Raw genomic sequence first — 22,633 nt, forward strand, 5'->3', positions numbered from 1 at the left:
CCACGCACTGGCCACTTCTCACCATCTGTCTTCCCCGAGAGGAGAAGCCAAGCTCATGATCTCCTGCAAGTAAATACACACTTGGGCAGGAAGCCATCTCCCAGAACAGGTACTTCTCAGAAACAGGCCTGTCTCAACCCACATGGAAGGGAAAAAAGCCAACTGCTTTCTGCAAAGGCAGGGTTTGGCAGCCGAGATCCCAGCCTACATTCCTCATTAGGAAGATGGGGACTGGGAGCTTTCCTCTGATTAAATAAGGGCAAGCACTTGTCTGATATCTAAAAACGTTCGGTATCTCCTGACATGAAGGGACTTTCCCCAAAGATAATTTTTTTTTTTTTTTTGAGGAAGATTAGCTCTGAGCTAACATCTGCTGCCAATCCTCTTCTTTTTTGCTGAGGAAGAGTGGCCCTGAGCTAACATTCGTGCCCATCTTCTTCCACTTTATACGTTGGATGCTGACCACAGCATAGCTTGATGAGCAGTGCCACGTCTGCACCTAGGATCTGAACCGGCAAACCCTGGGCCGCCAAAGCAGAATGTGCGCACTTAACCGCTGCACCACCGGGCCAGCCCCTGGAGTGTTCTTTTTTATTTTCCCCTGACTCCACAATTGTAAGATGTCCAGCAACAGGAGAAAACTGCTAGAAAATTTGAAAGGGCAGTTTGTCCCCATTGAGATATCAGTGACAGAAAAGGGAAATGCGACGAGAAGGACAGATTCTGAAAACAAAGGGGACATTTTGTGCTCCAGACACATTGGGTCCAAGGTTACTCCCAAAGGTGCAAATGGAGCATCAAGACGCAGGACTAGGGTGCAGGGAGAGCCGAGGCCTGCGATTTGGGGCGTCACCTTTCCAGAAGCCGGAATTCCAGCCCTGGTGGGGACACATTCTCCTGCAGTCAGGCAGGGAGCTTGAAACGGCCTAGTTTTTAGGAGCAAAGATAAACGGTAAGCGGCATTTGCTTAGAGGATCTTGAGGCAGGACTCTCAAAGAAAGCAGGAAATTTCTCACTGTCTGAACAAGAGGGCTTGAGTAGTTCAACTTAACATATGCAGACTTACATCAAAAACAGGCTTCAGAACAGCCAGGGAAGATTAAAAAGTGCATCTGATCTTAATCAACTCTAGACATTGCATGAGTCAAATTTTTCCTAGCTCGCTGTTTGTTCATCCAGCCTGATGGGTTCCTGGCAATGTATCCTTCGTGACCAAAATTCAAAAGGGGACATTCAAGTCAGCTCCCAGGAAAGCTGCTGTGGAGCCCCAGGCATCCAGAAGCCCAGCGAATGGGACAAAGTCATGGCTCAATGTCCCACCGATGCACGAGAGGCTTGTGGGGACGCAACGATGCCGAGGTGTGTTTCAAGGGCACGTTGGCCAATGTACCATTCTTGGGTGGGATCACGGGCCTCCCCAGATGTTATCACAGTAACAAAGGAGGTGGTAGCAGAAATAATCTCCTGCCAGCCCCAAAATACAAAGCAGTTTTCCTTTCAAAACCCTGGCTCACTTCCTCCCTCTGAAAGACTCACTTTTTGTAATCCCTCTGATGACCTCATTGGAGCGAGCGGAGGTTATGCAATTAAAGCCGCCTCATTTCTACAGTGCTTCTCACAACAGAAAACACCTCCGAAGGCAGCTCTCGCCATCAGGAATCCCAGCCTGAGTCCGGAGCGCTTTCATCTTCTGAGTAAGTAAATGGCCGTCCTTTTTTATCTCTTTCAAGAGAGTAAACTATAAGAGACTCCAAGTCTCTTACAGAAAAACAATAAAAAAAGCTTTCTTTCACAGCTAACTATTGGCAAATTTTCAGCTTTCTGTAAATGTACGTTTTTTTAAAACGTAATTCTCAATCAATGTAAGAGACTTGTATTCCATGCCTACTTGGGGTTTTGTTTTTCCAGAAGAGAAGGAGGAAGGAGAGTGTGGGGTACAGGGAGCGAAGTTTCCAGCAGCTCTTCATGTCAAGGTCCTAAGAAGCATGCAGAGGCTGAACACAGCAGTCAGAGCTCCGTGTGGACCCTGACCAGTTACAGTCCACAAATTCCGTTTATAAAAATCAAATTGGTTTCCCCAGGATCGCTCCCGAGATTTCATAAGGCCGAGAACTGGTTGGGTTATTTGTGGCTTGAAAATAGTATCGTATTATGGGACTGGGTTGACATTCTTTAATATGTGTCTATATTTCAAATGCCTTTACCATCACATCACTGTTGAAATTGGAATTAATTTGAAGAAGGCTAGTTTGTTGAAGACAGTCGCGCTGAGTCCCAAGGAGCAGGTGCCAATGTGAAAATGGGCAGGATTCAAAAAATATCACGTAGAAATTACAGAATCGTCGTCTCTAGTAGACTTGCCCAATGTCCCCTCTGAGTTTTACAAATGGGATCAAATATTCCTAATAACGTAAATAGCTGCTGTTTATTGAGCACCTACTCTGTGCCAGGCAAATATCAGAGCCAAAACTAAAGACCAGCGAAGGAAGATTTGTCCTCTCTGGCCAACTTTGTATGAACGCAGCCAGCAGCTGATGAAAACAACCCCTTTAAAAACAAGCCCAGCTTGAGCAGATACATCGTGTGTCTGCAGTGGCCATGGCCACAGCCGGGTCAGCAGGAAGGAGGGCAGTGTCTGCTGGCCTGACCAGATTCGAGCCACATCAGAGGTCTCTGCTGGTGGCACAGGTGGCAGTTCCTGATCTCCTGGGCAGGATGAAGTCTCACCCCCTGGTATTAGTTTCCTGTTGCTTTTGTAACAAATTAGTACAAACTTAGTGGCTGAAAATAACACAAAGTTATTATCTTACAGTTCTGGAGGTCAGAAGTTCAAAATCAGTCTCATGGGCTAAAGTGAAGGTGTCCGCAGGCTGTGTTCCTTCTGGAAGCCCCAGGGGAGAATCTGTTTCTTGCCTTTTCTGCCTTCTCAAGGTTGCCTGTGTTCCTTGACTGGTGGCCCCTTCCTCCATCTTCAAAGCCAGCAATCTCTCTCTCATCTCCACCCACCTGCGTCCCTCTTCCACTTACGTAAGGACCCTTGTGATGACACAGTGCCCACGTCCATAACCCAGGATCACCTCCCCATCTCAAGATCCTTAACTAAACCACATCTGCAAAGGCCCTTTTGCCTTGTAAGGTACCATGTTTGCAGGTCCCAGGGACGAGGATGCAGACGTCTTTGGAGGCCATTATTCTGCCGGCCCCACTCCCCTTCAGCCCCTCGGCCCCGGGGTGCAGCCCATCCTTTAGCCTGGTGCTGCCTGGGCAGCTCCTGCCTCTTGCTGACCTTTGTGGTCTCTCACAAGGACACAAGAGTGGGCCCCCTTCACAGCACCCCAAGAGCCATCCTTTCCTGCCCGGGCACCCACATTTCAGAAAGGACACGGACACCCCTTGCATGGTCAAGGACACCTGGAGAAGGACAGGGGGCGAGGCAAAGCAGAGCACATTCGTGGTCTCTCTCAGCCTCCACGATGAACCCCCTCCCCTCTCTTCCAGTTCCTTCTTAAACCTCCTGGGGATAAAAGCTCCGAGGCTGGAGACAAATGAGAATCCCATCGCCAAGAATCAAGCCCTCTTGGAACTCAGCCTTCTGGAGTTTAGCACCTTAGTTTCCTAGCGTGCTGGGTCCCAGGTCCCCTGAACTGTTCTGTAGCTCGGGAACTGGAGAAAAGGGGCTCCCTGGTCCTTTCCAACCTCACGTTACAACACCAGGGTGGTCCGTGTGAAGGCAAGGCTGCCTACACTCAGAGGGACCAAGACGCTTTAGCATCACCCTCATCAGGATTTCCATACAGTTATTGTCATTATGATTGTGGGGGTCCTCATTAAAGCCTCGTATGGATGCTTTAAACCTAGGACGGGATTTTACATGCATGGTCTCATTCAAGCCTCACAATGACTCTGCAGCAGCCACCACTGTCCCCATTTTACAGATGAGGAAACTGAGGCTCACAGAAGTTATGTGACCTGCCTAGAATTATAGAGTTTGGTGACCCCAGGACGCAAACCCAAGTTCCAGGCCCCTTCTCTTTGTAGTCACGGCATACTGTGTGAAAGAGAATGGACTCCGAGCTGGGCCTAGAAGAAGAGCTGTGTACAAACGGACCGGCTCATCTCGCCAGGGGAACCTGGGCGGGTCACGTCACTCTTCTTCCCCTCAGTTTGCTCATCTGTACAATGGGCATAAAGGTACCCACCCTTCCTCCCAGGTATGTGTCAGGATCAAGTTACCTAAAGCCCAGCGCAGGCGTGGACCCAGCGGAGCCCAGGTGTGGCTGACATTGGAGCGTCCGAGCTGAGCATCAGGTCTCACCCTGCAGCCCCAGCGCGTGGGATGACTGGGGCCGAGACAAAGGTGCTGTGCGGGTTTTCCTTGGCACAGAGAACTTCCTCAGCATGTGCAGAGTTGTGCACAGGAAACAACGGCATGAGGCCCGGTGGGAATTTCAGGAAGCAGCTCCCACGAGAGCGTGTCGTATGAGGGGCCTTCCTGCATGGTCCACCGGGCATCTGAGAAATCAGGCTGGCTGGATGTATCGGTTTCCTGTGGGCTGTAACAAATTACCACAAACTGGGTGGTTTAATGCAAGTGGGTTGTATTACATTGATGGAGTTATAAAGCAGTTCTAGTCAAAAACTATTTTCAGAAAAATTATGTATCTAACTATATATATATATATATACACACATATATACATATATATACATATGTACATATATATACATATATACACATATATACATACATATAGACATATATACATATATATACATACATATATATATATATATATACACACACACACACACATCAACAAACTGGTTGTATTATATAGATGGAGTTATAAAGTAGTTCTAGTCAAAATATATTTTTAAGAAAACATGTCTTCGGGGGCCGGCCCGGTGGCGCAGCGGTTAAGTTCTCATGTTCTGCTTCTTGGCGGCCCGGGGTTCGCCGGTTTAGATCCCGGCTGTGGACATGGCACCGCTTGGCACGCCATGCTGTGGCAGGCGTCCCACATATAAAGTAGAGGAAGATGGGCACGATGTTAGCTCAGGGCCAGGCTTCCTTAGCGAAAAAGAGGAGGACTGGAAGTAGTTAGCTCAGGGCTAATCTTCCTCGGAAAAAAAAGAAAAGGAAAAAAAGAAAACATGTCTTTAAATATATCTATACACCTACATATATTAAAACACTTTCTTTATGTTAATTAACCGAACTTTGAAAAATAACATAAGGAAAAATAATTTTATAACGTAAGCAAATAATTTGTACCAAGCCCCTCCATGTGCTACAGTCAGTGTCTTAGGCTTGTACTTGACTCGGATATGTCATTGGCATTTTCCTGAAGAATGTATTTTTCTTTCGTTGTGGTCTTATTATCACTAACTGTTCCCAATGATTGTCTGAAATCTTTTCCTTCAGACTTTACGGTTAATAAATTTAAATTAAGGCCTTCAGTTGACTCTTCTCTTGGACCAGAATCTATTTAAATTAAGAAAATGTTTCCTGTGCAGGTGCTGAGGTACCTGTTAGCCTCTGAGCAATTCCGCCAAGCAGAGTCTACCCTCAAATCCTATTCTTTGCATGTGGAATTATGTAAACATTTCAGCCCAGATATTTTCACAGGTACTGTTTTTATGCCTTAGTTCTAGTTCCTTTCTTTCTTTTTTTCTTTTGAGGAAGATTAGCCCCGAGCTAACATCTGCCACCAATCCTCCTCTTTTTGCTGAGGAAGACTGGCCCTGAGCTAACTACTGCCAGTCCACCTCTTTTTTGCTGAGGAAGACTGGCCCTGAGCTAACATCCGTGCCCATCTTCCTCTAATTTATATGTGAGACGCCTACCACAGCGTGGTGTGCCAAGCAGTGCCACGTCTGCCCCCAGGATCTGAACCGGTGAACTCCAGGCCGCTGAAGCAGAACGTGCGCACTTAACTGCTGTGCCACTGGGCTGGCCCCTAGTTCCTTTCTTAAATGAATATTTTTACAGATTAAACTCTTCAAATAAGTTGTAGCTATTTATAATTTTTGGATGCTTTGTCAAATTGAGGTGCTGCAAATCAGAGGCTTTCTCAATTTCATCTCATTTCTGCACAGAACAAGAATTTATCCAATTGAAAAGATTCTTCCTATGAGTTGAGATATTCCAAAGCTCACGATAGAATTTTAAAATTAAATGGTGTGCCATTTAAGGCCTCATCTCTTTATTTGATCGTTTCCTCCCTTGCTCTTTAGAAATAAATTTCCATTATTTTCTGCATAAAAGCTTTGTTTTCAATAATTAGCATCTGCTAAAAGCTTTAAAAGCTCACATTTTGGTACTTCGTTTGTTGAAGACCTTGATTAAAGATTTCCGATGGATTTGGAACGCAATCAACAAAACTCTGGAACTCCGCTTTAACAAAGAGTTTAATCACATGTTTGGGCAATTAGACTCAACATCTTCTAAAATTGATTGACAATGGGCAGCCAGAAAGAAAACACATCTAAAGTTGTCTTTTTTTAAAATTTGTCATCAATCTCATCACAAACTCTTGGTAATTCAGTAACTATGTTTCAAAATTTTGTAAATTTTGTCAGCTATAACTTCCATTTCAATTGGTAGACTATTGAAACTTACTTATATGCAATTACAAATTACGTTTGCACCGTGACCTGTTCAAAGTACATTTCTGTTTCAACAGCCTCTTAATTTAATAAGAAAATTGTTGTTACCATGACACTCTCTGCCCACCAAAATGTGCATGTGTGTTCTCTTCACAAAAATATAACGAATTTATTCCCAACGTGAACAGTTTAAACTGAATTTGGAGCAGCATTCACAAAACGCCCGTCGTTTCGCTTCACCAGAACGAACTTCCAAAAGCTTCGCTTTGATTCTGTTGAACTGGAGTCAAAGAGCTGATGTCACGACTAGAATTGACTGATTTTTCTATTTCAAGAATCTGAGGATACTGATATCTAGCTGGCACCATTTCACTGTCTGTGGAGTTCTGAGGGCGGTGACACTGAATCAGCCATCACTTCCATTGCTGTACATGCAACCGAAAGTTCGGTCTCTGAACCCGACGCCAATCCAAATAACGAGAACAGAGTCTTGAGTGGAAGAGGAAAGGTTTTTGCTATGCCAGGCACAGGGAGCAAAGCAGGGGCTCATGCCTCAAAAATTGCTAGCTCCCCATGAGGAATGGGTAGGGATTTTTATTTGGGGTTTTGGGTAGGGGAGGGGGGAACATGTAGCTTGTGCAGTTTGGCGTTTTCCCACCAGCCTGCGTTTGGCCTTGAGAGGCTGCTTGCAGCAAGGCTGGGGGAGGGTGAGATAGGAGGATGGCAGGTGGGCCTCGTCTTCTTGCTTGAGGCGGGTTCGAGCGGCGGGAGTGAGGAGTTGAGGTCTGGGAAGCCCCTGCTCCTTAATATTTTTGAGACAGCGGCTTTCCTGGCAAACTCAGGACACATGATTAGCTAAACTTTAGTGTGCCTCCAGCTCCAGGCCACCTGGGCTTTTAGCAATTTGTAACTCCCATTTAGTTGTAAAGCTCAAGGAGTCCAAGTTTACAGAAATAGGTATTTACACGTGAGTGGAGCTAGAGAAGCAGGAAAGGGGGTGGTGAGTTTTAGTTTTCACCCCATATACGCTGGGTTCAATGTGGGGAAACTGATATCAGGGCTGATGTTAAGAGCCTGTAACATGCATGCACAAGATAAGTTGGAACTAAAAATGAGCTGGATTAACTCAACAAAGAGTTGCTCGATCTAAGTGAAAAATCATGCCTCCGAGAGTGATCTCTGACAGCATCTTCTGCAGCTATGTGGGTGAAACTGATGTCTTAGGGCGTCATCTTTTAAAATTACTAACTTCTGAAGCGGCCACTTTGTGTCTCAGGTTTTCCTGTGGTCGGTGAAATCGCTGCGGCCCCCACAGGGATCTAAACATCCACAAACATTTTGTGCAACTTACACGTTCCTCATCAACTTCCTTGAGAAACAGAAGGTCAGTACTTAAATTTTCATTAAACATTCGCTTTTTAGCTCATTGATGCCAGAAGTGCTTATTGCAAAATTTAAAAGTATTGCCAAATAACAAAATAAATAGTTAGTTGTGGGTTTACACCCTGCAATAGTGACAAGAGTGTCCTAACTCCTCGGCACACTCTGGGTCAGAACTCCATATGCCACAAATATTTCACAGCCTCCCAACCCTTAATCTCTCATGTTTCCCACTGACTTGTCAACTGGAAGCCCAGCAGCTTATTCTCTTCCCCGTCTACACTCTCCCTTGGTGATTTCATCCGGTCTTGTGGCTTTAAATACCATCTATGTGATTACAACTCTCAATGGTGTATCATTATCTCACACTCGGTCTCTGAATCCCAGACTTGAATATTTAATTGCCCACTGGACACCCCCACTTGATGTCCAATAGACATCTCAACCTCAACGGGTCCAAAAGTGAATCCTGATCTCCTTCCCTGCAAAAAAGCCCTGCTGCATCTTCACTCTGGAATCTCCATTCAGTTGATGGCCACTTCATATTTCCAGGTGCTCAGGCCAAAAATCTCAGCATCTTCCAACTCCTCCTTTCTCACGACCTGTACCCGATTGAAAATCATGGTGGTACTACCTTCAGAATAAACCTAGGACCCGATCCCATCCCGCCATCTCCTCTGCTACCCTCCCCTGCTAACGTATTTATCCAGGGTGCTCCCTGTTGTTGACTCTCTCCTCTCTAGGCCAGAAGCACCCTGAGGGCAGGGGCTTTTGCTTGTTGGATTCACTGCTGTGCCCCAAACACCAGAACACCTGTGCCTGGCACAGAGCAGGTGCTCAGTAAATACTTGTTCTGCGGATAAAGGACTGGAGAAACCGGTGAATTAGACCTGGTGGGAATGGCACAGTGAGTGAGTTACAGACAGCGTCACATCAAGAAGGTCCTCACGTCTCCCCCGGATGAGGAAAGTCAGACTTGGAGACACGAAGTGACTGCCCAAGGTCGCTTACCCAAATAGACTGTTCCAAGACTGGCTCTTTCTTACACAGTATCTTGTGTTGGATGCAATGAGGCTTTGCCCAGTTGACAGAATCTTGAACGTCACCAAGCGATAACAACAATGATCACCATAGTTGACATTGAGCAAGTGCTTCTGAAGAGCCAGGACCCATTCTAAGCACTTTGCATATATTAACTCATCCAGGTTCCGGGAGGAGTTTTAGGGGTGGAGTCCCCAGAAATCCCACAGGGCAGGCAGCTGCTCACTGTGTGTCTGGGACTGTGTGCGTCCACTAAGCTGGCTGTGGCTGGCATTGCTGGCAGGCACCCACAAATCCACGAGTTCAGGATGTGCTCTCATCTCTCCACGGTATTAGACGGCTGGGAGACGTGGTCCGCTTCTTTCCCACCATATCCTTCTCCCACTGAAATGCAATGCAGGCACCTGGGAGGCTATGAGCATGGACTTTGGGGTCAGTGCAGACTGGCCCTGTCGCTCACCAGTTATGTCTCCTCAGACAAGTCATTAACTTCGGAGCCCGGTTTACCCATCTACCAAGTGGGGACCAAACGTGCAGCAGAATAGAACAGAACAGAAGGACTGCCTGGGTCTGAATCCAGGCTCTGCTACCAATCTGCTGTGTGACCGTGGACAAATGACTCAGCCTCTCAGTGCCCCATTTTCCGATCAATCAAATGGCGATTACAGTGGCCCTACCTCACAGGGCTGTTGAGAAGATTAAATGAAAAAATATGCAAATGTAAAACTCTTAGAATGGTGCCTAGAACATAGAGACCATTTAATAAATGTTAGTTATTCTTTTATTACTTGTATTTTTCAAGCCCAGCTCAAGAACCTTTTCGTTCTCTAAACCATCCACCATTGCCTGCCCCATCCACCCTACTGGTCCTAGCCCCAGTAGATCAGCTCCCTGCTGGCCAGGCCTCTTCCTAGCCCCTGGTTGATTTCATCTTGGGTCATCAGCCACTGCCTCCATGTCTGCATCCCTCTAGACAGTGAGCGCCTGCAGGCTGGGGGCTGCTCTGTCCTGTTCTCTGTATCTCCAGCGCCTGGCAATGTGCTGGCACAAGTAGGTGCTCATTAAATGTTTGTTAAACTGTTGTTGATAATAATAAGGCTGTTAATAAGATTAATTGCACCTTCCATTGAGTGCTTCCTCTGTGCCAGGCAACCATGCCAAGCTCTCCAGAGACACCATCACCAGTCCCTGCCACAATCCCACAAGAGGGATACGGTTAGCTCTGATTGTCAGAGAGGAAAATAAAAGTCAGTGGGTCTAGCTGGCCCACACCATCTGGTTGTGTCAGGATTTGAACTCAGGTTTCAAAGCCTTGGTCTTTTTCTTTATACCCGGGGTCAGCAAACTTTTCCTCTAAGGGAAGAGATGGCAAATATTTTCATCTCTGCAGGCCACGCAGTCTCTGTTGCAACTACTCAACTCTGCTCTTATAACACACAAGCAGCCGTGGACAATACGTAAATGAATGGGGGTGGCCGTGTGCCAATAAAACTTTATTTTCCAAAACTGGCCGGGGGCTGGATTTGGCCCTCCGGCTGTAGGGGGCAGCCTCTCGTGTTATGCTACGTGCTGTTCGTTGCAGGTCACTGTGGATGGCATCCCGGACCCTCCTGGAGTTCCAGTCCTCCAACCAGAGTCAGCTCTTGCCTCCAAATGCCACATCGTGTGACAACCTTCAGGAAGCCTGGGACCTGCTGCACAGAGTGTTACCAGCCTTTATCATCGCCATCTGCTTCTGCGGCCTTGGGGGGAACCTCTTTGTGCTGTCGGTCTTCCTCTTGCCCCGGCGGCGCCTGAACGTGGCAGAAATCTACCTGGCGAACCTGGCGGCCTCCGATCTGGTGTTTGTCTTGGGCTTGCCCTTCTGGGCAGAGAACATCTGGAACCAGTTCCACTGGCCTTTCGGAGCCCTCCTCTGCCGCGTCGTCAATGGAGTCATCAAGGCCAATTTGTTCATCAGCATCTTCCTGGTGGTGGCCATCAGCCAGGACCGCTACTGCGTGCTGGTGCACCCCATGGCCAGCAGGAGGCGGCGGCGGCGGCGGCAGGCCCAGGCCATCTGCGTGCTCATCTGGGTCATGGGGGGCCTCCTGAGTGTCCCCACGTTCCTACTCCGCTCCATCAAAACTGTCCCGGAGCTGAACATCTCTGCCTGTGTGCTGGGGCTCCCCCACGAGGCCTGGAACTTCGCGAGGATCGTGGAGTTGAATGTGCTGGCCTTCCTCCTGCCGCTGGCTGCCATCGTCTTCTTCAACTACCACATCCTGGCCTCTCTGAGAGTGCAGACAGAGGTCAGCAGGACGAGGCACAGGGGCCCCACGGATGGCAAGACCACGGTGCTCATCCTCGTGCTCGTGGCTACCTTCCTGGTCTGCTGGACCCCTTACCACCTCTTCGCATTCCTAGAATTCCTGTTCCAGGTGCGGGCTGTCCGAGGCTGCTTCTGGGAGAACTTCATCGACCTGGGCCTGCAGTGCGCCAACTTCTTTGCTTTCATCAACAGCTGCCTGAATCCAGTGATTTATGTCTTTGTGGGCCAGCTTTTCAGGACCAAGGTGTGGGAACTTTATAAACAATGCACCCCTAGAAGTCTTACTCCGATGTCCTCATCCCGCAGGAAAGAAATCCTCCAACTTTTCTGGCGGAATTAAACAGCAGTGAGCCAAGATGCTTGGCTTCCTTATCAGTTATTTCTGATGCAATAAATACTATGGTGGTAGGCTGAATAAGGGCCCCCCCAGATAAGCAGGACGTAGTCCCTGGAAACTGTGAATTTATTTTTGGTAATGGAGACTTTGCAGGTGCAATTAAACTAAGGATCTTGCAATAGGGAGATTATCCTGGATTAGCTGGGTGGGCCCAATGTAATCGCAAAGACCTTTATAAAAGGGAAGCAGAAATGGCGGAGTCAGAGAAGGCCATGTGACAACAGAAGCATGAGGTTGGAGCGATGCAAGGAAGGCACCCCCTAGAGGCTGGAAAAGGCAAGGAAATGGATTCTCCTCCGGAGCCTGCGGAAGGAACCAGCCCTGCTCGCATCTTGGCTTTAGTGCAGCGAGATTGATTTGGGATGTCTGTCCTCCAGAGCCATACATAATAAATTTGTGTTGTCTTAAGTCATAAAGTCTGTAGTCATTTGTTACAGCAGCAACAGGAAACTAATACACATTTCCAGTAAGGGTCTCTTCTCACATTTCCACTTGCCTGTCCAAAATTTTCTAGGTTAACTGCTGGGAATACAGAGATGATAAAGCTAGAGATCCTAACCAAAAGGAATTTACATAGATCTAAATAATTATAGTGTCAAAAAAGAAAGTGATAAATCGCATGAGCACGCCACAGATCCTGTACCCTGAGTATTCAGAGGGAAAGAGGATGGGGTCCTGCTGGGGTATCAGGACAGCCGTTGTGAAGGGAGTAAACTGTGAGCTGAGTTTTACACCGTAGAATCTGGATACGTGGAGAGGGAGGAAGTGCTGGTGGAGACATCATCGAGACACACAGGTAGAAAAGTGTGGGTCCCCACGGAAGAATATCTACCGAACACCGAATGCATCGGCTCTCTTCTTGCTACCAGGAGCCCAATGGTGAACCTGGAAAGTCTGCCTTCAAGGAGCTCGTGGCAACAGGGACAATAATTAGGAGAGTGTCATAGGGCGGTTTGGGGAGAACGGAGATGTTCAGAGGATCTACGATGGTCCAGGGCAGGGAGGGAAGCCCAGAGGTGTCCAGTGGGCTGTGAGGGCCTGCTGAAGCTAGAAAGCATGGATTTCTTGTGTGAATGGCTCTAGCGATGCTCAGCAGGCCCCCAAAAGGCAGGAATGACCCTTTGGTCAGTGCTCCAGCCCTGTAGGTTTCCTGGAGAGCAGACTATGGTTTGGACGGCCTGGATTTAGGTCAACAAGCAGGATCCAGTCTGCACACGTGGTTCATTTGGTCCACAGAGTGTTTCAATGTTTTTAAGTTGGTTACCAATATTTAAATTCCACGTGAGAATCCCGTGAATATTTGGAAGCTCTAGCAACTCTGAGTCTGCGTTCGTTCCTTCAGCTGACATTTATCAACCATCTGCTTTGTGCCAGGCACTGTTGCAGGCAGGAGAACACAGCTGGCAGTAACACAGAGGAACATCCGGGTCCTCTTGGAGTTGACCTGCTGCCCACCCCCAGGGCACCAGGACAGCCTATACCCAGGGCAGAGGCTGGAGTCACCCGGCTTGCTCGCCTCCAACGCCAGTGCAATTCCTGAGCTCCCGGAGGGCGGGAGACGGTGAGCAGAGGCCCTGCAGTGAAGCCGCGAGTACAGGCAGGAATCTCAGGCAGGAACAGAGACTCGGAAAGAGAAAATAATGCCCAGTCCTCCTCTGCTGAGAGTGAACTGACCCGAATAGGCCCTATCTCCTCCTTTCTCAGCCCCTGCACTAAACCTGCAGCTCAGAAAAATTCCTTTCTACGGGTTCCTACATTCCAGAAGAGCGTGCTGCCTGAGAAATCAGAGCATTGCTCGTGGCCTGCAGTTCAATGGTAGAGTAAGACCATCACTGGGACCTCTGAGAAGCCAGACGCCTGACGGATGGAATGCACGTAACACTCACCGAGGCCCAGCGCACAGCCCGGCCGCGGGACGGAAACCGCAGACCCCACAGTCAGGACTCTGGTGCCCTTCTCTTGGGAAGGTCAATTATTCATCTGCAGAGGGAGGAACTCCTGCCTTGGTTAACAGGATCAGTGCTGTGGGAGAAGTTACTATTTGTGAGTCCCCCTGGATCTGGCTGGACCCGGAGTATTTCACGCCTGGGTCCAGGCCCGAGCCTCACCTTGTGGGGCTAACGCCTGGAGTGGAAGGATGAGTTAGCAAACGGTCTTCCAGCATCCCTGGCTCCAGCACCCACATGGGCTCCCGCTTTCTCTCTGAGAAGGGCCAAGAAGCTTCTTCTCCAATCCTCCTCCAGCTTGGGGCCTTTCGTGTGAGGCCACGACTGCCCACTGCCTTCCCCCCCAGCATCAGTGGCCCATCCATCATGGGCCCTGAGTGGCGCCAAGTACCCACACAGCCCAGCCTGGGGGATGCCTGGGTGTTGCAATGGACACAGGCAATTTCTTGTTCTCCGGAGATGAATCACGAGCTTGATGAGGAGCAGGTGGGAAGTTTTCTCCCATGAGCTACAAGAGGCTTTAAACATCATCGAAATGAGTGTGTGCCAAACTGGTACAATCCGAATAAAATCTGGAAAGTTCTATCGATGTCAATTTCCCTGCTGTGATATCGTACCATATTTATGCAAGATGTTACCGTTGGAGGAAACTGCATAAAGAGTACAAGGGATCTTTCTGTAAATCAAAGAAAAAGTCTAAAAAAGAAACTAGCAAGTCCAACCCCTCATTTTACAGATAAGGAAAATGAGGCCCAGAGATGGGCAGACACGTGCCCAAGGTCACCCAGTGAGCTGGACTCCTGGTGCAGGGCTCTGCCCAGACCCAGGGATGCCCATGAGGCTGTGAGGTCAGAGAAGAGGCCTGAGTGCCAGGGATCCCACCATGTGAGTCACCTTGATGGTGGCAGATGGTGGCCGGGGTTGGTTCAGGCAGGGAGCAGAGAGCCAGGCCTACTTTCCTGGAGCTTCAGGGGACAGAAATGTATCAGAAGGGTCAGTAGGGGCTCAGCAAGTAGGAGGGGAAGACGCTTCAGGGTTTTAGTTGACAGGGAGCTCAGTGTGCTGTGGCTGTCAAAATAGCTGCTAGGCTCTGGGGCTATATTAATAGGAGTATTACATCTAAAATGAGGGAGGAGATATCCTATTTAGCTTAATAATCAACAGAGTACATGAGGAGTATTGTGTCCAGCTCTTGGGTGATTCAGAAGAAGGGATCAGACTGATGAAGGGACTCAATATCATACCCTCTGTGACACTGTGAGGCCTGACAGGGCTTCCCTGAAGAAGATAAGGCTCGTGGGGAGAGGAGAACAAATGTATTTAGTGTGACCCCAGTAAGACCAAAGGCAAAAACTTCTGGCCCAATCTGAGGAAGAGCTTTCTGATATGCAGAACTGTCCATGATAGCTGTCCCCTGATAGACCTGGAATAACAGTGGGTCTCCTGTCACCAGAGGTGTCCCAGCAAAGTGGCAGGGGACAGGACGTTGCAACGAGGACCCCAGACGCATCTGTAGCACCCCCAGCCTCGAGGAGCTTGCTGCGTGCAGGGGAGGCAGATGAGAAGAGGTCACTCCTCAGGACGAGATGCGTAATCACGGGGTCACATGCACCTGGGAGGGGTCCGAGCAGGAAGGGGGTACAGGGGAGGGAACCCCGACCTGGTCTTGGTGGTAAGTAGGACAATGAGGGTGTTGGCCACCTGCAGCCTTTGCCTCACTCAGGTTCTCAGCTGATGACACCAAGGGCTGGGAGAATTATAGCAAGGCCGAGAGGTCAAAGTCCCCTCTAGGCCACGAGTGTCAGTGGAGACTCTAAACAGGGGAGTGAAGTTTGAGAGCGATCGCTCCACTGGAGTATGGAGGATGGATAGCAGGGTGTATAAGTCACCTGCTGCTGCATAACAAAACGCCCAAAAAACGAACGATTTAAAGCAACCTCCTTAGCTCAGGGTTCTGCAGCCTTGGGCTGGGTTGGCTGAGCGCTTCTCCCGCTGGTCTTGGCTGCGTTGACTAGTGTCTCTGTGATCAGCAGCCAGTCATCCTTGGCTCTGCTTCTGGGGGTTGAGCGGGAGGGTGCAGAGGTGCAGAGCCGACCTCAGATGGAGTTAGAAACCATCGATGGGTTAGGCGTAATGGTGGGAGGCTGGGAGCACCCCAACCCCGACCTCCCAAACTGAGAGCGAATCAGAGCGGCTGATTCGTCCCCTGCTCTGACTACGCTTATCCAGCGTCCAGTACGTGGCAGGCACGGTGCGAGGCACGGGGGTGCAGAGTAAAAGGAGACAGTTTCCTCGCTTCTGAGACTTCACAGGACATGGAAAAGACCCTCTGGGGCAGCCTGCTCATTTTATAGATGGAAAACCTGAGGCCCAGAATGATCCACGCTGTTGCACAAGGACACCATCAGCATGAGATCTGGACCAGGCGCCGGCTCTTCTGCTCTGTTGAGTCCTCCAGCCTGTACACAGGCTCCAGGAAAACGCTTGCTGAGAACGTCTTGTCTTTTGACGGGGGCAGGAGACGCCTCCTCACCCTCAAGAGAAACAGTATTGCTGCTCAGCGATCGTCCCAATTCCCCCGTCCTTCTGGGAAATGGGGGGATTGAATTTCCTCACACCATGCAGGCCAAGGGTGGCCTTCTCATTCCTTTGGCCAATGCGAGGGGACTTGTCTGCCACTTCCAGGCAGAAGCATCTGAGAACACAGTCTCCCATGCTCTCTCTTCCTCTGCTGTGGCAAACCCTGAAGCCTTGTGTTAAGACGGTGGTGTCGTTAAAATGTAGAGACCCCATCAGCCTGGAACCCGAGTGACTAGACGAGCAGAGTCCCCTGAAGACCTGCATTAAACACGCAGTGTGTGTGAGAAATCAGCCTTTGTTGGTTTAAGCCACAGAGAGTAAGGGGATGTTTGTTATGGCAGCAGAACCTAGCCTATCCTGACTGATGCACCTGGTTTCAGTGAGGAGGGGCTGCTCCCTAAACGCTGGGCCTCTTTCTCACCCCTGACTTGTCTCTATGGATGAAAAGCGACTTATCTGATTGACCAGCTTCCAAAAGAGAATTGAGCCTGAGGAGCTCAGTTCCTTCCTGCATCCTCGCTCCTGGAGGAGGGCCTGTCTCCAGACTCGGGTCTTCTCTCAGCCATGAGGTAAGCTTAGCGTTCGAGGCTCTGCCCCAGAGTGGGAACTGTCACCATTGCCTGGGCCTGGGTGGGTAAGTCGGCCTGATTCCGGGATTCAGAATTAAGAGGCCCATTGTTGCCACATGCCTCAGTGACGTTGTCCACCTGAGCCCTTCTCAGTAATAAGGATTATGCTGTGGCCCCCAACTGCTGACTCCTGTCTGCCTCATTCAGCTGAGAACTGAGGCAGGAAAACAGGAGTGTCCTCAAACCCCAGCTCCTATCATCTTGCCCATCCCTACTCCAAGGGACTCAAATTCCAAACATCTTGGGCAAAAATATGAGAGCCCAATGGTGGAATGCAAATTTGATTCCCGAGAGAGCTTCACCAAATCCTCAGTAATGTCTTAGCAAGTTTTGACTCCAGGTTTCTTGACCCCTTGGATATTTGAGGCCAGACAGTTCTTGGCTGTGGGGGCTGTCCTAGGCATTGTGGGAGATTGGGCAGCATCCTTGGTCTCTCCTCTAGATGCTAGGAGCAACTGCCCTCCCTCAGATGTGACAGTGAAAAAGGTCTCCAGATATTAGCAACTGTCCCCAGGAGCAAAATCACCCCCACCCCCACCCCCAGCAGAGAACCATAGTTTAGCTGATCTGATCCAGCTGGTCAACAACGGCCTCAAGGAAAGCCTGGTGGTCTGGGCAAACTTCTCGGAGGTGGTGAGACTTGAGCCCCTGAAGGATTGAATAAACAAAGACGAGGGGAGAAGCCATGGTCCTAGGAAAGCATGAGCGAGGTGAGGTTTGGTGGCAGGTGCCCTGGGAGATGGCCACAGCAGGGCAGGACCACACAAACCACAGTTGGACGATTAAGTAGCCAACATGAAAATCACCGAGAACCATCTCCAGCACGCATGGCGCATGCAATAAATGTTTGCTAATATCATTACAGCAGAATCTCTCAAGTCCAAACAGTGACATGAGTTTATAGCAACTCGCCATTATTGATTTTGGCGTCATTCCTGGTGTTTAACAATGATTCCCTCTAACCAACGCCTGAAGCTTCTCCCAGTGTTATTTTCCCTTCCTCATCCTGTGGCCAACCTTGTGAAGGGGCAGGGGAGGGGTGGACTGCGAAAGAGTCAGCAAAGGAAGGGAAGAAGGAGATTCATACACAGTGAACAAAATGTCAACATTTTAAGTAAAGATGGGACCCAACGGGCCCTGGCTGAGAGCCAGGCAACCAAGATGGGCTCCAGGTGCAGGGTCGGCTGCTGTCTTTATTAGAAATGGTGATGTTTTGTTCATCATGGATGTTTTCACATTACTTTTGGTTTTCTAAAAACATTGCAGTAAATTACTGTTTCTCTTGGTTATTGATGTGCCTGTGTCCACCCCTCCTTAAACTTTGTGCACAAAGCAGGTGCCGCACTCGCCTCACGCGAGTCCCAGCCCTGAGTGGTAGGCTTAGGGGGCTGGGGGCTGCATTTCCAGTAGAGGAAGGAATCTTGCAGGAAAGCTTAAACAGACTCACCAGAACACAACAAAAGATCTTTATCTGAATATAAAGCACACTTCCCGTATATCATGCCCCAAATATGCCTTATCAACCTCTTGCGAAAACTCCAGCAGGGGCAACTTTCCCAGAACAGCCCCATGTGCGTTACCACCCAGCTCAGTATTTGTTTACAGGGAGAAATTAATCGTGAAATAACATGACATTTTTATTTCTAATTCAAGCATTGTCCTCGGCTAAGACGAAGCTGCCACAGAGAAGCCTCGTGAAAGAGTTGGGAGACTGAGGATTTTTCCAAAGCGTTCCCACGAGCACAGGGTCAGATTTTGCGCAGGCTGGGATGCGCCCCGGGGCTTTGCAGGGCTGACGGCTGAACCAACGTTGCTCAGGAAGAGAGCGGGCGACCCCTGCTGGTGTTGAAGAGGGTTGCTCTTTCCCCAGAAGATTCTGCACAAATTTTCAAAGCAAGCCCTTTAAATGGATTACAACAGACCTGATTCAAAGCGTTAACAGAACGTGGAAATGTGAAAAGGCAGCGATTTCTCTTGAACAGGGTTTTTCAAAGATCTTTTCCTTTTTTAAGTATGAACCTTGCTGGTGGGTACAACTTCTACAAGAGGGCAATTGGCAATAGCCACCCAAACTTTAAATGGGTGCCACATACCATTGACTCGCTGTTTCCCCTTGTGGTGCCCTGTCTAACGGATAAACCACTGTGAAGCCGAGGGGCAGAGAAGCTCCGTGACTCGCCCCGGGGGAATCTTTGGGGTGGACAGTCAGCTAAAATTCCAGTTCAGCAAATAGGACACACAAAGGCAAGAAGACAGCTTTCAACATGAAATCTGGTACAAAGGCTTCTTAAAAAGGGTTTTGACGAAAATAGTATGGTCTGAAGGGGGGAAAAAGAAAGTAAAACTTTAACTCAAACTGAAATGGAGACGAGAGGGAGACATTTATTTGACCTTAGAAGCGTTTATTATAAATGAAAGGAGGATTTCTGAGTACGGGGCCATGACACTGATGCTGACTTTAAAATAGCCTAGTTTGGGGGTTGGGGTGCACTGAACTTGAACAAATGTTCAACGTATTTTGGAGTCACAGCCTTTAGGGCTCCACCACTACAAACAACTGGGCCACATCTGGGGTCACAAAATGCCCACATTAGGGTTTTGGCAGCAGAGTTAGCACTTTGCACTGAGCTTTCCTTTATCTCTCCGTGGAATCTGAATGTACACGAATGTTTTGCCCTCTTCTGAAAGCCTTAGAAATTCTCACTGTAAGGATGTGCTGGTGTTCGTTTTTCTCAACATCCCCAAAACCCAGAAGACTTACCTCCAGCACCTCCTTGACTTCTATTTCCAAATGCTACCCAAGCTGTACCCTTCAAGCCACGTTTCCCCGTAACAGGCCGTCCGAACGTCAGGCTGTAAAGGGAGCCGGCGCCCCCAGCTGTCCCAGTGCTGCCCCATCTGTGCTGACTGCTGGGGAAGCAGGTGTCCGGACGGTGGGGGAGGAGCCAGGCGGGGTCCTCAAAAGCAGGAATTCCACCTCTAAAACCGCTGGGAGGGGTTTCTCTCCTTTCCTCAGCTTGTGAGCCATGACAGGATTCCTCGGGAGCAAAACAAATTGATTTACATCTATAAAGAACAAAGGCAGGCGTGTTGTACTTACTCTGTCTTATTTAGAGTTTGATGTCTGCCCACTGGGTTCTGAGCTCCCCGAGAACAAGGACCATGTCTTTCATCTCTAGCCCAGGGCCTTGCACACAGTAGGCATTCAGAAAACAGTGACAATAATGTCTCTGACATGGTACTTATTATGTGTCAGATGCTGTTCAAAGCACTTTCCATATATTAACTCACGTGATCCCCATAACAACCCTATTATTGTCTCTGTTTTATAGAGGAAACTGAAGCACAGACAGGTTAAGCAACTTCCCCAAGGCGACACAGATAACAAGCAGTGGAGCCTGGGTTCACACCCAGACAGCCTGCCTCTAAAAATCTATTTTCTTAGCTACTATTCCAGTGATTCCCAAACTTTTCTATAAAGTAGAGTCACCTGGGCAGCTTCAGCAATACACCTGAGGAGTCATGATTTAATTGGTCTTGGGTGGGGCCTGGCTTTTGAATTTTTAAAAGATCCTTGGGTGACTCCAATATGCAGATGAGCTTTGAGACCCACCACATTATACTTTCCTGCCTCGTTACCCAGCAAAGGTCCCAGAATTTAATTCATTTGCTCCATGTGGAACTGCTTTCAGGAATATAAACAAACAAGCCGAGGAGAAAAAAAAACCTACCTCTGGTAGTAGCAGAGTATCTCAGAGTGCAACAAATTGTAATTCCAATAGAGCATGTGCTAAGAGTGTGGGTCTGGAGTCAGACACTCCTGGATTCAAATTCTAAATTGTGAGCTGCACGTAGCGAGTCTGGCTACTTTGCTCACCAACCCCAATTTCCTTCCTTCCTAGGCACACAGCAAGACTACATTACCCAGGAGCCCTTGAAGGATCACGTGACAGAATTCTGACCAATAGAAGGGGGGGCAAAAGTGAGAGCTCCTAGGCCTGGCCATAAAAGTGGTCCTCCTCTCTCCCCAGTGCAGTGATCCCCGTGGAGGATTCTGAGGCTCCGGGACAGGAAGAGACACAAGATGGAAGGAGCCTGGGTTCCCCCATCACCACTTGCAGGAGCGCTGCCAGATATTCAGGAGCACCGCCTGGACTTTACATGAATGAGAAACAAACTTCTTTTTGTTAAGCTGCTGGGATTTGGGGGTTTATCTGTCATTAGTGACTAGTGTTCCTTAACTAGTACATTGTGTGGCTTTGGATAGATCACTTAACCTAAGCCTGGGTTTTGTCATCTGCAAAATGAAGAGAACAGTACAAATAAGAGAATGCTTGAGTGCCGGAGCGTTTCCATTTGCCCTCCGGATCCACTCTGCACCGCGCTGAGCCTCCGATGCTGTATGTAAGTTGAGGTCCACCCATGGGAGGCTCCAGCACGAGAGGGGAGGGTAGAAGACCGAGGACGGGGGTTTCTCTGGCCCCCTCTGGCCACTTTGCTCCACCTAAGGCCACAGCTGCTGTCCGCAGCCCTCTCCTCAGCTCCAGGGGCTGTGAGTCACTCTCCCTTTGTCCCTGCAGACCTGCGATGGGCTTAGCACTCCTTCAGCCTCACGGTAGATGGGATGGAGAAGGAGGCGCCCTGTGTTCCCGTCGCCAAGGAGAGCAAAGGGGAGAAATCACCACAACTCACATGGCTGAGGCCCAGAGCTGAAGGTGGAAGAGGCGCCAAGTCTTTCCGTGGCCCAGAGTCAGCCCCAAGGTACATGTGGGTGTCCCTTGGCCCTGACCACCTGTGTTAAGTAGTCCCTGCCTTACACCCTCTGCAGTGGCCCGAGTGGCCATGTGCTTCCTCCCAGGGCCCTGGCTGACACTGAGTGTGAATGCCACATTGCTGAGTGCGGAACAGAGGAAGAGTCACATAGTGAATACTCGGCAAATGCGGAATTTTCATTTCATTTCTTATATATTTATGTATTTTATTACTTATTGCTAAAACCAAAAAAACGTGAAATTGCATTGAATAAAGGACATCTTCAAGCACTAATCATGTGATCTTGGGCAAATAACATCCCCTCTCTGGGCTTCATTTTCCTCAGCTGCTAAATGACTAGGTAGGACTAGATGACCACTGGGTTCATTCATTTGTTCGTTCATTCATTCACTCACTCCCCAGTCCCTGATTCTTAATTCTGGGCGAGGCCCTGTGCTAGATACCAGGTGTGCATGTACCCTGCCGGACAATAAATAGGGAAACAAATCCATATGGATTTGTAAAATGAGAAGGGCCGCAAAGGTTTGCTTTAAGGTTTGCCCTAATGGAGAATAAAGGGGTAGGTAGGGTGGCTGGGCCTGTCTGAAAACAGTGACCTTCGAGCTGAGCTGAGGAGGAACCAGGCAGAGCGCTCTGGACGCAGACGGGGGACCGCGGGAGGCCCCCTGGGCACAGCTCTCGCTCCAGGCTGCCCATTGTTCTCACCGGGGAGCTCTTAGCCCAGGGTTTGCACCAGGCGGATTTTGGCACCCAGGGGACATGTGGCCACATCTGGAGACATTTTGGCTTTTACAACTGAGGAAGAGGCTGCTAACTTGCCTCTATCGGGAAAGGCCACGGATGCTGCTAAACCTCCCACAATGCACAGGACTGCCCCCACCATAGAGAATTATCCCGCCCCAAATGTCAAGAGTGCTAAGGCGGAGAGATCCTGATTTAGCCCCATTCTCAGAGTTTGATTTAATTG

The 22,633-nt window shown here is 49.0% G+C and overlaps 1 protein-coding gene and 1 long non-coding RNA gene across 8 annotated transcripts; one reads left to right on the forward strand and one right to left on the reverse strand.

The window, feature by feature from the left end:
- The first annotated feature begins 356 nt into the window (after positions 1–356).
- On the forward strand, positions 357–21,056 carry BDKRB1 (bradykinin receptor B1). Of its 6 annotated transcripts, none has more exons than XM_070250330.1 (3): positions 357–1,694; positions 7,886–7,993; positions 10,613–12,154. In XM_070250330.1, the coding sequence occupies exon 3, from the start codon at positions 10,623–10,625 to the stop codon at positions 11,679–11,681; it is 1,059 nt and encodes a 352-aa protein (XP_070106431.1). In that variant the 5' UTR covers positions 357–1,694; positions 7,886–7,993; positions 10,613–10,622; the 3' UTR covers positions 11,682–12,154. The 6 variants fall into 6 exon arrangements, 3 of the variants coding, with proteins under 3 accessions (XP_070106431.1, XP_070106432.1, XP_023484117.2); XM_070250331.1 differs by having other exon boundaries at positions 1,278–1,694; positions 8,733–12,154; XR_011432306.1 differs by lacking the exon at positions 10,613–12,154 and adding an exon at positions 20,925–21,056 and having other exon boundaries at positions 1,558–1,694.
- Positions 18,346–20,804, reverse strand: LOC138920683 (uncharacterized). 2 transcript variants are annotated; one of them, XR_011432308.1, is made up of 3 exons: positions 20,625–20,804; positions 19,655–19,959; positions 18,346–18,769 (listed from the first exon to the last, which is right to left on the reverse strand). It is a non-coding gene; the product is annotated as an uncharacterized lncRNA (long non-coding RNA). The 2 variants fall into 2 exon arrangements; XR_011432307.1 differs by having other exon boundaries at positions 18,636–18,769; positions 19,655–19,931; positions 20,625–20,775.
- Positions 21,057–22,633: the final 1,577 nt, after the last annotated feature.

The sequence above is a fragment of the Equus caballus genome, chromosome 24 (assembly GCF_041296265.1).
Source record: "Equus caballus isolate H_3958 breed thoroughbred chromosome 24, TB-T2T, whole genome shotgun sequence".
In the NCBI taxonomy this organism is placed as follows: Eukaryota; Metazoa; Chordata; class Mammalia; order Perissodactyla; family Equidae; genus Equus; species Equus caballus.

Excerpts from the sequence above, each read along its gene's own strand:
- BDKRB1 (XM_070250331.1), top strand. The coding sequence starts at position 10,590 with ATGCTACGTGCTGTTCGTTGCAGGTCACTGTGGATGGCATCCCGGACC.